The following is an 18,562-nucleotide window of genomic DNA, read 5'->3' on the forward strand; positions in this document are numbered from 1 at the left end:
GACCCTTCCCTCGTTCTCTGCCTCTATTACAGGTGGGCATCTACTACAGCCCATAGCAGTGCAGATCTGCAACAGTTCTCTCCATCCTCTGCCATCCCCTCTGCCTGGGCACACTACCCCCTCACTCTCCTTGCTTCATCTTTTAAGTCTTATTAGTTTCAGTATCACTCCTCTAGGAGCCTAGGCAGAACCTTATACCTACAGTTAGCACCATGTATGTTATACCCTGTTATTCCTCATTTATGGGTCTGTCTTCCTCCCTGGAACTTTTTTCCTGTTCTTATCCCTGGTTTCTAGCACAGTGTCTAGTCCATAAATTTTAGCCAGGAAGTCAAATGAGGAATTCCATGCTACATAGCAAGAGTAAAGCAGAAACATATAGGAAAGGAAGAAATGACATTTGAGCTGGACCTGGAGGGTTTCAGACAGATGGAAGCAGCCAGCAGAGGGCCTCGAGTTCTGGCATTTCCTAGATCTTGGTCTTGGCTCTGTTCTTTCCTTGGTTGGTGACCTTGAACAAACCTCTGAGCCTCAGTTTTCCCATCTCTCCAATGGAGGATGGTTATACCTGCCTTTGGGGATTGTCATGTAGATGGAAAGAGACTGAGCGTGAAAAGCCCTTAATACAGCATTAGCACTCAGGAAGCTGAGCCCCTAAGGTGTTGATAACTCTGCCTACGTAGAGGGACAGGGACATGCCAGAACAGTGACCAGTTATTGGGTTGGGGGGCCTATGCACCAAAGATGACACTGGCAGCAGAGATTGAGTGCCAGATTACAGAGGGCCTCAAGCATTGTGGTCATTGACCCTCAGGCAGCCACAGGGAGGAAGGAGGCTCAACTGTAGGTTTGGGACTTCGGTTCTATGTGCCTGGGCTCCAGCCCAAGAGATTCTAACTAAATGGCATACACCACAGGGTATCAGGAATGTGGGCTCTGGGGTCAGACTGCCTGGGTCTGAACATCTGTTCCACCCTTAACTGACTGTGAAGTTGGGGGCTGTATTTAACATTGCTGGGCCCCAGTGTCCTCTTCTTTAAAAGGGAATGATGACAGTCCTTCCCATCCAGGCCTGAAGGTTAGGTGAGATGGTGCATGTAGAGCCCAGCACCCGCAACTCCTAGGAGTCGATTAAAGCTTCACAACGACTGTAGGCAGTTTGAGTTGGGACCCAGACATAGATTCTGTGAAAATTTTATTTATGCATTCCTTCCTTATTCAACAAATGTTTTTTGAGCAGCTGCTGTATTCTAAGTGATGGGAGTACATCAGTGAACAGGAGGGCACACTCCCCAGGAGCTTACAGTCTATGGGGTAGGCAAACACTGCTTAGGTAACAGCAACATGGAATTACAAACTGGGATGAGCAAGGAAGGGGCAGTCCAGGTATCTAAGAGGATAAAGAACAGGAGGCCTGCCTGTTCTTTCTTGGGGTCAGGGAATGCTTTTGGAGAAATGATCTTTGAGCTACGTCCTGGAGTACAAGGAAGGGTTGAGAACTTCGAGTCCCGGGACCCCACCGGGACAGGTGGGAGCTTCCCAACCTGGCCTCTCTTGCTTGCAGACAGCGACGTTGTACCCTGGTGTGGTTTTCGGCATCTGCTTTGTGCTGAATTGCTTCATCTGGGGAAAGCACTCATCAGGAGCGGTAAGTGCCCTCCCCAGTGAGGGAGGGCCAGCTGTGCTCAACCCCACTCCGTCAGGTCACTTCCTGCTGTTTCCTTCCCTTTTCTGAGTCCCCAAAGTTCTGTTCCCAGCCCAGGGGCTGAGGGCGGGGTGGAGTTTCCCTAGCCCTGCCCATCCATCTTTCTTTGCCCTGGCCTTTCTGTGCACTTTGAGACAGCTAGCCAAACCTCACTTCTCTATAGGGAGGTTTCCACAGTCCAGGGGCCAACTGGGGAATTTCCCTTTGTCTCAACCAAGGGAAAGCTGCTTAGTGTGAATTTATTAGGTCAGTATCCCATACAAGGCTCACCAAATGTCTCTGCTTCTCAGCATCAGCTCCTGTAGGTCGTCTTGTCCTCAGAGCAGGATCCCCTCAGACCCAGTTGTTAGTAGCAGCTGCCCAGGACTCAACAGAGTAGGATTGTGAACTCAGTTGGCGGTAGAAAGATGAGGTCTTGATTGATTAGCAGGGCTGCTGTGGGGGTGGGCAGGCTTTTGCCATCCCAGCCACAGCAGGTAGAGCTACCGCCTCTCCACCTGCAGATGCCCCTAAAGGTCCTTGGGTGCGGCTTCCAGTCTGGGTTCCCTAGGACAGGGTTCTTTCTGGCAGTCCAGGAAGCCATCATCAGGAAAGACAGTCATGCTTTTCCTTTCATTTCATCTTTTTTATACCTGTGTTCCTTCCCTCTTTCGATATTTTTTCTCCCAGATACCAACTGCTCATTACAAACGCCCATTGTAGAAATTTTGGAAAGTACAGAGAAGTTAAAGAAGTCAGAAATAACCTATAATCCAGCCATCCAGAGATAAATACTGTGTGATCTTTACTATGTGTTTTTTTCAGTCTTTTTTCCTCTTTTTGGATTTATTTAAAATTGAATGATGTTAATTTAGAAGTTATAAAATAATGGCAAACATATATATGGTGCTTGCTTTGGGATAAATCCTATACCAAACACTTGACATATATTAATTCATTTTTTCCTTTTTGCATAACTCATAAAAACATACTTTAGCAGAGAGGATAAAGAAAAAATGAAAAATAGTTCTAATCCCCTATATCCCAGCCAAGGAAGTACTGTTAACTTTCTGACATAGGCCTTTCCTAGGCACTTATACATATAAATATTGGGATGTTTTTATTAAAATGGAGATCTAGACATATAGTTTTATAACCTGCTTCATTTACTTAGTAGTATATTGTGGGATTTTATTTTTTTATCTTTTATTTATTTATTTATTTATTTATTTAGTCACTTTAAATCATCTGGAACTTGTTTTTATTGCAGTATAAGGTAGCAGTCCATTTACATTTAGGGTGATTATTGAAATAGAAGGTTTTCCTCTAACTATTTTATGTTTTGCTTTATGGTAGCTTGGTGTTTCCTTTGCTTCCTTGTCTGTGTATGATTTATTTATTTATTTATTTATTTATTTATTTATTTATTTATTTATCTTTTATCGCCTACAGCACCTGGTCTTCCTAGGTGGTCTCCCATCCAAATACTAATGAGGCCTGACCCTGCTTAGCTTCCAAGATCAGACGAATGTGGGGTTTTATCTTAACAAAATGAGGAACACACTATTTGTGCAGTTTTATTTTTTCCCTTTTTTTCTTAACATACCACATGTAATTTCCCTTTATTCAGGCCTCTTCATCTCCCCTCATGTTCTCAGTTCCCTCCTTCCCTTTTCTTTTCCCGTTTCCTCCCCGGATGACAAGCTCTGGGGTGCCATGGTTCCGTCTTCATTTCACAACCCAAATGGTTCATCATCTGCGCGCTCTACTTTTCCCTAGGACTAAGGTCAGCTCCAGAAGGTTCTAGCCAGGAGACCTGTGGGGAGCTATCTATAGATACTTCCCCACCATGGTGGCCCTGCTGTGCCTCTCTTTTCCTGGGAGCCCAGAAGGTCCCCCTCCGCCCTGCATAGCCCCAGTCTGGGCATCAGAGCCTCGTGAGGCCTCACGATGCTGTACTCACAGGTGCCCTTCCCCACCATGGTGGCCCTGCTGTGCATGTGGTTTGGGATCTCCCTGCCTCTCGTCTACCTGGGCTACTACTTCGGCTTCCGCAAGCAGCCGTATGACAACCCAGTGCGCACCAACCAGATTCCCCGGCAGATCCCTGAACAGCGGTGGTACATGAACCGATTTGTGGGGTGAGTCTCCAGCAGGGGCCTTCTGGACTGGGTGAGGCCAACACTGCCATGAGCCATCTCCTTAGGGCGACTTGGAGGAGGGTACCCTCCCCACAAGGATACTATGACTTGCATTCTGTAGTTCAGCCAGCTCTGGTAGACTTCAGGAAAGCTTAGCTTTGCTCAAAGATAAGGCCTGAGTTGTAGCCAGACTTGGTGTCGGCCTAGGAACCAGGAAGGGGCGGGATGGAAAGGTACAGTGAGAGAAGTTAAGATCATCACTTGGACCTCAAGCACGTTACCCTGCCTCTCTGTACCTCAGTTTACCCATCTATAAAGCGGAGAGAATGATTCCCACCCTGCCTACCTCTCAAGAGGCTATAATGGTACAAAAAGATATGAAAAGAATTAGGGCCACCACACCCTGGAAGCACTCTCATTTGGGGTGGCTGGGGAAGGAGTCTGGGGCTTCTGATGCCCTGGGTCTCCTCAGTGTTAACCCTCTGGTTCTGCTGCAGCATTCTCATGGCTGGGATCCTGCCCTTTGGTGCCATGTTCATCGAGCTTTTCTTCATCTTCAGTGTGAGTACTGCTGCCTGCTTCCCAGCCCCTCCACACACAGCCTTCACCCCTGCTAGCCTGGTCCCTACCCCACTACTTGGGTTCTCTGGCTCTTGCTGCCTGTGAAAATTCAGATGGAGCATTTAACCTCTTAGAGCCCCCATACTTCACCCTGACATGGGGTAACAGTCCTGCCTCTCAGGGCAGCTTGGAAGGTTAAACGAGATATGGCATGTGTATGGGAAGGGCCCAATAAATAGAAGCTGCTTCAATAAAACTGCAATCAGTCACCACCATTATTAATATCATAGTTGCATCTTTGATATCCGGGTTCCTACATATCTGAGTTACTCAAAAGTCTCAGCAAAGTGACGTGAATGAAGCCTAACTTTCAGGATCATCGAGAGGCTGGAATGTGATAATGTCTATAAAAGACACAGTGCTTAGCATTTAGAATATACTTGGTAAATTATAGCTGTGGTGTGATGATGATTGTTCCTGTCCCAGGCGTGCCAAGATGAAAGTTGACAATAGGCCTCTTCACAACCATCTACGTCTGACTCAGTGCCCAGCTCAGAGAGTGCCTTGCACCAAGTCAGTGCTGGTCAAGTATCTGCTGCTCAGGAGTGGTCCAGCCTCTCCCTGCTGAGATTCCCTCACCCGCCGATCCCTGCCTAGGAAAAGGGTCAGAGGATGAATTGGCTGCCCTCCCAGGGAGGCCACCTCAGTTCTTTTTGTATGACCCTGGGCCAATCACCAGCTTCTTTGAGCCTTGACTTCCTCAGCTGTAAAAGTCCACACTTTCATACATTCACATGTCTGTGAAGCATGTAGCTTGCCTAGCATGCGGTACACTGCCCCTAAGTGGCTGTGGCTGCTGTGTAATTTTGCTGCGGGTGATATTCATCATTTTTCACAAGCGGCTGTGTTCAGGCTGAAGCCCACCCATCACAGGGTCAGCTATGCCCTAGCCACTCCTTAAGAACAGCCTGGGTCACCCTCTGCTCCAGGGAGGAGGGACCATCGGAGCCACATGCCAGGCCCACAGGGTCCAATGGCATCATGATGGTGTCTCCTTTCCTGCCCTGGTGACAGGTCCTGACTGCCTGCTGGCGTCCAGAGAACAGGCAGGGTATGCCAGGGGAAGGGCCACTGGATGGAGGCAGGCTAGCTAAAGGCCAGCTGTGGTGTGTCCACAGGCAATCTGGGAGAATCAGTTCTATTACCTCTTTGGCTTCCTGTTCCTCGTCTTCATCATCCTGGTGGTGTCATGCTCGCAAATCAGCATCGTCATGGTATACTTCCAGCTGTGTGCAGAGGTGAGGGCAGTGGGGCCTGGACTTGGGGGTGGGTGGAGGGAGTTGGGTCCAGCATTGAATGTGTCAGCTAGGCTGTCTGAGTTTTCCATGTGGTCCCCCACTTCTGGTCACGAGGTCTTGGAAAAGTATGCCACTTTCCCTCTCTGAGCTCCGTTTATTCAGTCGGCTCCCTCATTAGTAGCTGTGGCTGGCAGTTGGTTAACCTTTCTGTGTGACAAGGATAGCAGTAGGATCTGACTCAGAGGACTGCTACAAGGATTAAACTGAGCTAGTTCACATACAGCACTTAGAATGGTGCCTGGCACATGGAGAGCATTTGCTCAAGAAATAATAGTTATTGTTATTACAATTTTTTTAAATTGAGGTATAATTTATAAACAGTAAAGTTCAGCCTTTTTATTCTCCAGTTCTTTGAGTTTTTAAAAACACCTACAATTGTGAAACCACCATCAAAGTCAAGATACAAAACATTCCCATCACCCCAAATATTACTGTACTTACCCAGCATCTTTAGCCCCTCAGGCAACTGTGAAACTTGGGGAAGAGATTCTGCCTGGAGACAGCTCACCCTTCTGTTTCCTCCTCAGGATTACCGCTGGTGGTGGAGGAATTTCCTAGTCTCTGGAGGATCTGCATTCTACGTCCTGGTCTATGCCATCTTTTATTTTGTTAACAAGGTACCACCCTATGTGAGGGAGCCCCTTAGCCTTTCCAGGGCGGGATGGTGAGGAGGAGGGTGCTAGGGAAAAACTCAAGTATCTGAATCTTATTTTCCTACCATGAGTGGGGAGAACCGGTACCAGTGTAGAACCCTTTCTGCTCTAGAACATGCATCTTTTTAGGAAAGTATCTGTGTTCTGTACATTTGGAAGACAAAAGCCTTCAGAATATTTAACAGTGAAAATATTGTATGCAAAGCCTGTGAGATACAGCCAAATGGGTACTTAAAGGAAAATATATCACCTTACAATGCTTTTAATAGGAAATAAGAGAGATTGATAATATAGTATTCAGCTCAAGAAGCTAGAAAAAAAAGAATGACATGAACATGAAGGTAAATGAGAAGAATTAATAAAGATAAAAGTGGAAAATGCTGAAATAGCCTTTAGCACCCAAATTAAGGATCTCAGACATCCTCTTTCTGGTGCCTTCCTTCCCTTCTTCATTCAAGTACTGTTTGGTCTTTCACAATCAGGACAGCATGGGCCATGGCTTTGCCTGCATCTTAGAGTGTACATGCTGTGTGAGCCACATGGGTAAAGTCTGGGTGAACAGAAGGGAGCTTGGCTTACTTGACTCAGGCACATTCATAGAGCTCATTGTCCCCAAAGAGTGGCATGAATAAGAATACAAACATCCCCACAACCGTTTTGATAGATTCATGCATGACAGAAACCAGATGGGCCCCTGAAAGGAGCCTGGGGACACTCTGGTGGACCCCTCACCTCTGAGGCTAACACTGAAGACTTGGCCTCACCATTGTGCTTTGGGTCTCCAGAACCCAAAAGCAAGCAATTCTCTTCTTACAACCAGGGCATATTCCTAAACAAAGGTCAAGCTTGGAATCTTCTTTCCCAGAAACATCAGGTTGGAAAGGACTGTAAGGGTCATTTTATTTGGTGTTCTATACCTGCTTCCAGTTTGCTGACAGTTCCCCTCTTTTCCAATGATTCCGACATGTGATCAGCTAGCTTAGGGGTCAGCAACTGTAATCCATGGGGCCAGCAGCCCTGTTTGTGTAAATAAAGTTTTATTGAAACACAGCCATGCTCCTTCATTTACATATCATTTATGCCTGCTTTCACACCACAATGGCAGAGTTAAGCAGTTTCAACAGAGGCTGTATGGCCTACGGAGCCTAGAGTGTTTATAATCTAGCCCTTTAAGAAAGTTTGCTGACCCCTGCTCTAGCACATCCAGCGACAGAAGACACTCCCTCCTGACACTCCCATTCTCTCTTTGGATAGCTCTTGTCATTATCAAGTTCTTCGATTCACACTGAAGTCTGCCTTCCTGTTAAGTTCTGTCTTCAGACCATAGTATTCCTGGAATTATCCAGAATAATAGCCCATATTAATCAGACAGACCTCTTTTGCATGGAAAATGAACAGCCGGCTTAAGCAAAAAGAGAATGTATTGGCTGATATAACTGGAAAATTTAAGAAACTGGAGTTCTAGCTTCAGACATGGTTAGATCTAGCATCTGAAATAATGTTAGGGCTCTGTGTCCATGCCTCAGTTCTGTTTTCTGGGCTTCTATCTGCTTGCAGGATCTTTCCACAAAGTAGAAAGATGGCCACTGGCAGCCTTAGAGTCTCCTTTTTTCAATTTTGTAGCTCTAGAGCTAATAGAACATATTTCTTCTACCATCATAACATCAATCCCAGGGAAGACCCTTAGCGGCCCTGGTTACCTGCCATCCCTCACTGATCCTGAGGTCTAATAGGGTGGCATACTCTGATTGACAAGCTTAGGTTTTATACTAGGACTGACAGCCCTAACAGGACCACAGAGTTGGGAGTGGGTACCCCAAAACACTGAGCAGAAGGAAGACATGAGACAGCACTGGGCAAACAAAACCTAACTACCATAGCCTCCTACCTGGCCCCCTGGGGTCACATCACAGCCTCCTGTCCTCCCTTCCTCTGCCCTGTTCTTCTCTGTTTTAAAAACCTCCTCTTCTAGCCCCAGAGCCTTCCTTGTCTATAAAACGATAGCCTTGGCCTATCTGAACTCAAAAGGCCTTTCCTCTTTCCAGCACTGCCTTTTTGCCTTGTCCTTTTCCTGATTTTACCACTGGATTTACCTCTGCCTTGTCCCCTACCCCCACCTCTCATCAACTTCACCCCATCTCTCGCCATAAGAAAGCTTATGAAAGGAGAAATGGGGGTTGGGCCTGAAAACATGGCCTTCACCCCCAGATTGAGGATGTTTGACCTTAGGGAGAAGGTCTCAAAACAGTGAACTTTACTTTCTCCTGGGCTCCTAGCATTTTCTGACATGTGTGTGCCCGTGTGCCCTGGGACAGGCCCCACTCAGGCCCTGATGTGCTGGATAGGTCTCGATACCAAGGTTCCAGATGCACTTCACTTGGCCCAACAAACACCACCACCACACAGCTTCCCAGCCTCCCTGCCGAGGCCTCCAAACTCTACAGAGGAGTCCAAGAGTGCTTCAAGACAGACTCGCTGTAAGATGTTAGCAAAAGTAACCGGAGCACTCTCAGGAGGAGAAGGCTGTCGGCTGGGGTAGGCGTTTGGTGGCTCGCTCTCTTCCTTAATCTAGAAACTTTGGACCCCTCTCTCCTTCTGTCTGCTGCTCTAGCCATCCAGGGGTATCACTGTACTGTTCTGGGGACTGTGGAGGGTGAAGAAATGACACGACTGTGACCATTCCTACCTACTGCATTCTGGCCATGGCCCCTGAGGTCGCACCTGTCTCCCAGTGAGCTAGCTCCTAGGCCCTTTCCCTGGAAGAGTCTTGCCCCTCCTGCCCCCACCAGACGTGGCCTGGGCCAGTGGAGTTAGGCCTTGGGCTCCTAACTCTCTAGCCTCAGGTTCAAATCCCAGCTCCTCCTGCTTTCTAGCGGTATAACTGTGAATATCGATTAACCCCTCTGCGCCCAGTCAGTGACTTGGGCTAACAACCTCCCATGGTGGGCTAACAACCTCCCATGGTGGTCGTGAGACTCCAAGGCAGTGTGCAGGCCCTGGTATTGAAGTGTGGCTGTGGCTGTGGGCCCTGTTTGCCCCTCACTGCTCCCCTGGAGAAGGCCCGTCCTTGCCAGGCTTTAGCTTCTCCACGAGATCAGTGAGAAGGTGGCAGGCGGGCACTAAGCGTCCACTCCTCTTTTCTCTCCCCTACTCGTGCTGCAGTTGGACATCGTGGAGTTCATTCCTTCTCTCCTCTACTTTGGCTACACGGCCCTCATGGTCCTGTCCTTCTGGCTCCTCACGGGCACCATCGGCTTCTATGCAGCCTACATGTTTGTCCGCAAGATCTACGCTGCTGTGAAGATAGACTGATGGGGGTGGATCTTGGCCAGGCCCACTCCGTCCACGGACAGGAAGCCACCCTGCGTGGGGAGCTGCAGGCACGGAAAATAAAATAGCTCCTGCTCGTTTGGAATGTTACGTAACTCCTGGCACAGTGTGGATCCTGGGACTGTGTGGGGGGCGGGAGGGCCTGTAGATAAATCTTGCGTTCTTCTTCATCATCTTATTCCAGTTCTGTGGGGGGGTAAAGTTTTTGTGGTTTGTATTTTCTTCAGTGCTAAGAAAGTTCCCTCCAGCAGGAACTCTCAGACCTGTTTATTCAGGTTAATTTTTCATTTGGGGTTTTTTTCCTTCGTTTTTTAAACCAACGGATCCAGCATGGATACACCCACTGAGACTCTGGGTTTTGGTCACTCTCTCCACCTCAGTTCCTCAGGGCTGTTGGCCACCCCACGACTAACTGGAAAAGGAAACATGAGACCTTCTGGAGCTTCAGTGAGGTTTCTAAGCCTCTCACCGTCTATCCTTACATTGATGACGTGACCAGGACAGCTGTAGCCCGGATGTGCATCCTCAGTGCCAACCAGCCTCTACCAGCCCCTTTTCCTCTTCTTTTCCTCCCCAGCTTCCTCCCAGGGCTGCCCAAGGCCCGGCTTCCAGCCAGGTCTCCAGGTCATCTTGTCATCAGGAGCAAGCCCAAATCTTGGTTGCTACAAGGAAATCCCCTGGAAATACTGGGGGCCAAGTGCCCAGGATAGCAGGGTTCAAACCAGCTCAGAGCAGCAGGAGTTCGCTGGGCCAGAGAAGAGACTTGCAGTGAACTGTTTTCGTGCCAAGAAACCCTGGATCTGGATCCAGGTATTTCCAGAGCCAAGCCAAGCATCCACATGTCTATGTCTGGGCTGAGGGTCCTCACCCTTTAGGATTGTTCCCAGCTTCTTCCTCGGGGAATTGCTGCTCTTTGTAAAGTGTACTGGTGGTGGGGCCTCTCCTCCCCCACTTTGAGGGCAGAACAAGGTCTGGAGACCTCAGATCCCCCCCTTAGGCGGCTGGAGAGAGGCAGTCCCTCCCTGACATCTCCAGCCTCAGTGCCCATGCACAGTTCTTAGCCAGACCCATCTCCTCTTCCCCCGTCTGAGTTCTTGCCTCCCTTTGGGGACACGCAGAAATCTACAGATGAGAAGGAAGATGGAAAGTTCTGTCATTCCTTCCCCAGTCTCCCAAGTTAGAATGAGAGAACTAACATGGCAAACCTGGCTCCTCAGTCAACACTCACTCTTGGGGCCAACCCCCTGCCCACCCCACGCATGTCACAAGCATTTGCTCTTGAATTGCAAGAGACCAAACTCGCCCTGGGATTATGGTTTAGGTAACAATCACTTACCCTTTTTCTAGCCCCTTTGAGACTCCCACCACAAGACAAATGCTCAGGAGGCTGGTTAAGCTAGGAACATACTCAGCCCCCTTTCCCCGCCCAGATTCTTTCAGTGCCCCTGACCCCAACCAGCTCCACCAATCAAACCAGTGAAATTCTCAACCTTGCCTCACAGTGACTGCAGTGCCAAGTGGCAGCCACCAAGAATTAGGTTGGAGAAAAGGGAACCCAAGCAGTAGAGAATAATGAGTCTTGTTTATTTAAATCTTGGATTTTTTTTCCCTAAGAGATTCTCTTTGGGGGGCGGATAGGGAAACAGATTCATAAAGGGTTTAAACATCATCGCTTTTTCTGACTTTTTTAATCATCATCATTATTATTTTTAATTAAAAAAAAATGTCTGCCTTTTTTTGATCCAATTGTAAATAAATATGCCATTGTCCTGTTGTCATGTCTCTTGAATCTCTTGCAAGGGTTAAGGGTTTGAGGGGCAGCAACTTCTCCAAAGGGAAGTTGAGACGAGTAGTTTCCCTTAAAGCTCAGTGTCATGTCAGGCTTTTTAGGGTCCAGTCCACTGTCCCCCTGCCTGGTGCAAGTTCATAGCCTCTCTCTCCCATCTGCTCAGCCTCTCCATTCTGAATTACAAATATTTGCCCCTCTGATCCCACAAATTGGAAATGGTATTTAACTGTGACATTTGGTAGCAGTGAGATTTGGTTTTAGATTCCCAGTTCCAATATTTTACTGCCAACTCATTCCACCTCTGGCATGTAATACTCCTTCAATTGCAAGCAGTAGAAATAGGTCAGATTGGCCTTTTAAGTCATGAAGGAAAGGAATAATTGGTTTCAAGTCTGGATAGATCCCAGGGCTCGAAGGATAATAGCCTTAGGATTCTCCTTCTCTCTACTGTGCTGCTCTCTGGCCCATTCTGGCCCATTGTCAGGAGTCTTCTTCCCTGTGACAGGCAGACAGGGCATGGTAAAGATTGTTGTAGGCTTACATCGTCCAGTTTGGAAAGTCTAGAGGAGGAAGACATCTTCCCTACTTTAGTCTGTTTAATACAGATAAATCCCAGGAAAGGTGATGAGCTCAGCTTGGATTACTTTTTGTACATCTTGGACCAGTCATTATATCCAGGGATGTAGAGTACTATTATGGGCTGTGTTCTCTAAGAGTGGTGGCTACTGTGAATTTCAGCCCTAGCAGAATCATTTGGATAATGAGGGAAGAACAATTTCCCATGGTAAGGGATACAAAGCAACAAAAAGAACAACTATCTATTATACCCCCACCACCAACTCCAAACCAATTAATTTGCTCTAGTTTCTTCAGGTAAAAACAGATCATTTATTTGAAACCTTTTTTTCTGCTTCATAAAGGTGTTCAGTGCTATAAATTTCTTCCTAAGTACTGCTTTAGCAGCATCCCACAAATTCAGATATATTTTCATTGTCATTCAGTACAATATACTTTCTCATATCCATTTCATTTATTTGAGTCACATGTTTAGTTTCCAAATATTGGGGAATTTTTTTCAAGGTCCTTTCTGTTACTGATTTCTAATTTAATTCTAGTGTGGGCAGAGACCATAATAGGCAAAGCCATTTAAATTTGTCGAGACCTGTTTTCTGGCCCCAAATATGGTCTATCTTGGTAAATGTTTCATATATACTTGAAAAAAAAATGAGTATTCTGCTGTTTTGGGGTAGAGTATTCTGTAAAAGTTAGGTCATATTGGTTTGTAGTGTTAAAGTCTATGATATCCTTGCTAATTTTCTGCCTGCTTGTTTTATCAATGATTGAAAGAGGGGTATTGAAATCTCTGACTATAATTATAGATTTGTATATTCCTCCTTGCAGTTCTGTTTTTGCTGTATGTAATTTGGAACTGTTAGGTGCATATTGTTCTTTAGATGAATTTATCCCTGGTAATAGTTTTTGCTTTGAAATCTACTTTGGTATTAATATAGCCAGCCCTACTTTCCTTTGACTAATGTTAGCACAGTACAACTTTTTCCATCCTTTTAGGCTATTTGCATTTACATTTAAACTGTTTCTTATAGGCAGTGTAGTTTGGTCTTGCTTTTTTATCCAGTCTTACAATCTCTACTTTTTAACTGGAGTATTTACACCATTTACATTTAATGTGATTTGATTAGGTCTGAGTCTGTAATCTTGCAATTTGTTTCCTACTTGTTCCATCTGTTGTTTCCTTTTTCCTTTTTCCCTTGCCTTCTTTTTGGATAAATCAAGTATGCTTTGCATTTTAATATTCTTTATTAGTTTATTGTCTGTAACTTTTTGTTTTGGAATTTTAGTGATTGCTTTAGGCTTTGTAGTATGTATCATCAGTGTTATAGTTTGCTTTTAAGTGATACTATACAACTTCATATATAGTATAAGAACCTTACAATAGTACACTTTCTACCTTCCCATCCTTTATATTATGGTTGTCATTCCTTTTTACTTTTATATATGTTACAAACCACACAATATACTGTTGCTGTTTTTATTTAAACAATTATCTTTTAAGAATTTAAATAAGGAAAAAATCTTTCATATATACACAGATAGTTAACCATTTCCAGTAGTCTTCATTCCTTTGTATAGATACAGTTTCCATCTAATATCATTTCCATCTGCCTGGAAGACATCCTTTATCATTTCTTGTAGTGAGGATCTGCTGATGAGGAATTCTTTCAGCTTTCGTATGTCTAAATTGTCTTAATTTTACTTTTGTTATTGAAAGATATTTTTGCTGGGTATGGAATTTTAGGCAAAAATATTGAAAAATATTTTTTTCTTTTTTAGTACTTGCACTGCTTCCAACAACATATCTGATGTCCTTATCTTTGTCCCCTCTATACATAATGAGTCTTTTCTCTCCACCTGCTTTTTCTGTGGCTCTGGTTTAGAACTATTTGATTATGGATGCCTTGGTATAGTTTTCTTAATATTTCCTGTGCTTAGAGTACATTGAACTTTTTGGAACTGCATGTTTATTGTTTTTAGTAAGTTTGGAAAGTTCTGGGTCATTATTTCTTCAAATGATTTTTCTGTCCCCCATCTCTTTCTTTTTCCTTCAGCAATTCTGATTACCTATATGTTAGCCTGCTTGTATCCCACCCACTGATGACTCTTTTCTTTTTCTTCCCTTTTTTTGTAAAAAAAAAAAAAATCTTTTTTTTATATGCTTCATTTAAAATAGCTTCTATTGCTATGCCTTTAAATTCACTAATCTTTTGCCATGTCTGCTCTGCCATTAATCTCATCCAGTGTGGTTTTCCTCTCAGACATTGTCTTTTTCGTCTCTAGAAATTTGATTTAGGTCATCTTTTGATGTCTTCCATGTTTCAACTTTTTATTGTGTAAGTTATACAAAACAAAATTTACCGATGTAATTTTTTTTTTTTTAATGCCTACAGCACCTGGTCTTCCTAGGTGGTCTCCCATCCAAGTATTAACCAGGCCCGATCCTGCTTAGCTTCTGAGATCAGACAGGATTAGGTGTTTCCAGGGTGGCATGGCTGTAGACCCATTGTAACCATTTTAAAGTATACAATTTAGTGTCATTAAGAACATTCACAATGTCATGCAACTATCACAACTAGTCATCTCCAAAACTTAGTCATCATTCCAAACTGAAACTCTGTACCCATTAAACACTAGCTCTCCATTCTCTTTTCCCTCAAGCCCCTGATAACCATTCACATTTAATGTGATTTGGCTACTCTCTGTCTCTATGGATTTGACTACAGTAGAATCATACAATACTTGTCCTTTTGTGTCTGACTTATTTTACTTAGCATAATGTCTTCAAAGTTTATCCACATTATAACATGTATCATAATTTTGCTCCCTTTTAAGGCTTAATAATATTCCATCGTATGGATATACCACATTTTATCCATTTGTCCACCAATAAAAATTTGGATTGTTTTCACCTTTTGGTTATTGTGAATACTACTACTATGAACATTGATGTTCAAATATCTGTTTGAGTCCATGCTTTCAATTCTTTTATGTATATACATAGCAGTAAAATTGCTAGATCATGTGTTAATTCTATGTTTAATTTTTTAAGGAACCATCATACTGTTTTCTACAATGGCTGTGCCGTTTTACATTGCCGCAGCGATGCATGAATGTTCCAATTTCTCTACATCCTTACCAATACTTTTTTTTAAAAATAATACCCATCCTAGCAAGTATAAAGTAGTATTTTGCAGTTTTGATTTGCATTAGTGATTAGTGATGTTGAGCGTATTTTCATGTGCTTATTGGCCATTTGTATGTCTTCTTTGGATAAATGTTCAAGTCCTTTGCTCATTTTTTAATTGAGTTGTTTGTTTTTTGTTACTGAGTTGTATAAATTTTTTATGTATCCTGGACATTAGTCCCTTATTAGATATGTGATTTGCAAAATATTTTCTCTTATTCTGTTGGTTGCTCATACATTCCATTGATAGTTGTCCTCTGATATAATTTTGATGAAGCCCATTTTATCTATTTCTTTTTTGCCTGTGCTTTTAGTGTCCTATCTGTTAAGTCATTGCCAAATCCAATGTCATGAAGCTTTTCCCTTGTGTTTTCTTCTAAGAATTTTATAGTTTTAAGGTTTTACATTTAAGTCTTTGATCCATTTTGAGTTAATTTTTGTGTATGGTATAAAAAAAGTGGCTACCTTTATTCTTTCCTATGTAGAAAACCAGTTTTCTCAGCAACATTTGTTGAAAAGACTGTTTCTTTTCCTCATTGAATGGTTTTGGCACCTTTGTCAAAAATCATTTGACCGTATATGTGAGGCTATACTTTTTTAACATACAGAATGCAAGTATAACTTCTAATGTCCTTATCTGCTCATTTTAACATCTGTTCAGTTATGGGCTGGAGTTTGATTGCTTATTTTTCTCATTGTGGATTTGTTGCCTGCCACTTTATAGGCCTGACAGTCTTTGATTGGATGCCAGATATTGTAAGTTTTACCTTGCTAGGTGCTGGATATTTTTGTAATCCTGTAGATCCTCTTGAGTTTTGTTCTGGAACAGTTAAGTTACTAGAAACAGTTTAATTTTGGGGGAGGGGTCTTGCTTATAAGATTTTTTTAAAGGCAATTCCATAAGCAGTACTTATTCTAGGGGTAATTATTGACCACTCCTGAGGCAAGACTTTTCTAAGTATTCTCCCCAATACCTCATGATATTCTCCCCAGTGCCTTGGCTGGTTGGAATAGACATTATTCCCTTTAATACTTCCTGATGAATCTTTATGTAGCCTCAGGTAGTTTCCCCACATGCTTGTGCTGATCAGTTTTCTGATGAATACTCAAAGGGACCATGTGCAGATCTCTCTCTCTCTCTCGTATTCTGCCCTAGAAACTTATTACCTTGGTCTGCCCAGGCTCTCAGCACTGTCTCCTCAACTCAGAGAGTGTGCTGGGCTCCACTTCAATCCCTCCTTGTGCTGCAGCCTGAAAACTCAAGGCAGTAAGCTAGAGCAGTCATAGGGCTTACCTTGCTTGTTTTCCATCTGTCTGGGATCACCGTCCTTTATTGGTCAATGCTCATGGCCTTGAAAACCACTGTTTCATGTATTTGATCTGGTTTTTCTGGTTGTTTCTAGTGGGAGGATAAATTTAATCCCTGTTATTTCATATTGGCTAAAAGCAGAAGTCTACCACTGCCTTTTTTACTTGAAAGATGACAGGGTCTCTGCGAGGGACTGTATGAGTTCTATTAAGTGAAAAGGTTACTCATACAGTAGGTGCTTAATCAGTTAGTCTCTCCTCACCCACCAAAGGTGAGTCTAAAGGGCCTGACTCCTAGGAATCTTAGCTTGGCAGTGACTTGGCTGGACTCAAGGAACTCTCTAGGACTAGAAATCTTGCAGTTGGACCTGGGCTAGCCCATAAGTCAACACCCTCTAACCCTGAGGGTGGGCCATCGTAGCATGACACTCCCATCTGCCGGGCGGGGCGGTGGTCCCATAAAAGTGCTGAATTATGACTGTGAGCTCCCAGAGATGATGGTCTTAGGTATCCCACTGGACATTATGGGCAAACATCCTTTTTACCCCTGATGTTTGGTCCAAGCAAGTCATGGTACCCTGCTTCCCCTTACTAATAACTGATTCAAGAGCAGACATGTTACCGAGTTCTGGCCAATTAGATGCAGGACCTGGAAAGTCTTAAATGGCTTCTAGGAAACATTTCCTCCATTTTTAGGGTATCATGGGAAGACACAATCAGCCTTCGCTGAAGTCGCCATATCCCAAAGTGAAGCTTGGAGCTACTGCCACTATCTTGGCACCAACCTGAGGGTGGAGCCAAGAGGAAGAATGGCAGATCAGAGAAAGGCCAAGTCCTAGAAGACATCATTGAGTTGCTGAATCAAGTAACCCCAAAGCCAATCTCATCTCTGGATGTTCACGTAAAGAAAAAAAATCTCTTGTTTAAGTCAGAGTTGGAATTTCTGTTAGATGCAACAAAAAGTACTCTCACTGAGCCAGCCACCTAGAGAGCTGGAGGTCAATGTGGAGCGAAAGGCACCTTAAAGGGACTTTTTCCTCCTGTAAGGAATTCCAAGTTCTTTGAATGAGAAATGGGCTGAGAGCTGTGAAAAGACATGTCCAAGGCCACAAAGTGGGGAATCAGGGAACATGCATGCCTATCAGGCTTCCATCCGGTACCTGTTCCACCACAGCTCTATGGCTTTGAGATCCTGAGTCAATTCTGATGCGGAGGCATGTGGGCTAGGGGCTTCAAAGTTCACCGACCTAAGTCAACATTTAGGTCTGCTGAACAAGGGCAAGCAGATACCAGAGGTTTCCTTGAATTTTTGTTCTGAAATCATATCCCTGGAAGAAAATATCAAAATTCCCCCAAGCTGTAATCGGGGCAGTTACAGGTAGTAACTAATTGCTATAGTTTCTGAACAGATTTTTATGATTGAAAAGCACTTGTCCAAAAGTTCCTTTCCGGGCCAACAGAACAGAGCAGACCTCTTAGAGCAGAAATGAGCAAAACCCTGGTTTCAGAGGCTCGTTTTTGCTCTCCATACTAGAGCAGGAGGCCTCTCCTCACCCTGACCTCCTTCATCCACCCTGGGAGCATGTGTAAGCCAGGCGGCCATCTCAGTAGAAGGTGCTAGGAATGGGCCCAGAGATATCACCTGAACTCCAGAGGCTGCCTGGAAAAGGGCTGCTGTGGGCTATACGGAGTTCCTCCCTAGAGACAGTCTTCTCTTTGCTCACCTGAAGGACCCTCCTGAACCTCAAGGACATGAAGCATTCATAATATTCATTCCGCAGCTTCTGAGCCCCACTACTGTGCCCAGCCCCAGCACTATTCTAGGTGAGGGACGTTCAGCAACGAATGAAACAAAGTTCCCATGAGTGTAGAGAAAAAGGCAGATAAATAAATGAAAATACAATATAATGTCAGATGGTCGTAAGTGTTCTTAAAAGTCCAAATCAGGGGAAGGAGAGTGACAGGGTGTTCTTTAGAA

The 18,562-nt window shown here is 44.4% G+C and overlaps 1 protein-coding gene and 1 pseudogene across 2 annotated transcripts in view; one reads left to right on the plus strand and one right to left on the minus strand.

Moving 5' to 3' along the window:
• Nucleotides 1–11,501, plus strand: part of TM9SF4 (transmembrane 9 superfamily member 4) — a 48,979-nt gene extending 37,478 nt beyond the window's left edge. Inside the window, exons 13-18 of one of the 2 annotated variants that reach the window (XM_006921708.3) lie at nt 1,565–1,648; nt 3,650–3,825; nt 4,323–4,386; nt 5,565–5,684; nt 6,272–6,361; nt 9,560–11,501. In XM_006921708.3, the coding sequence (XP_006921770.1) occupies nt 1,565–1,648; nt 3,650–3,825; nt 4,323–4,386; nt 5,565–5,684; nt 6,272–6,361; nt 9,560–9,709 (684 nt within the window). In that variant the 3' untranslated portion in view covers nt 9,710–11,501. The remainder of the gene's footprint in view (nt 1–1,564; nt 1,649–3,649; nt 3,826–4,322; nt 4,387–5,564; nt 5,685–6,271; nt 6,362–9,559) is intronic. The other variant, XM_015597059.2, reaches the window with a different exon arrangement.
• Nucleotides 11,502–14,473: 2,972 nt separating this feature from the next.
• LOC112471382 lies at nt 14,474–14,592 on the minus strand (annotated as a pseudogene).
• Nucleotides 14,593–18,562: the final 3,970 nt, after the last annotated feature.

This window comes from Pteropus alecto, unplaced genomic scaffold (assembly GCF_000325575.1).
Source record: "Pteropus alecto unplaced genomic scaffold, ASM32557v1 scaffold45, whole genome shotgun sequence".
In the NCBI taxonomy this organism is placed as follows: Eukaryota; Metazoa; Chordata; class Mammalia; order Chiroptera; family Pteropodidae; genus Pteropus; species Pteropus alecto.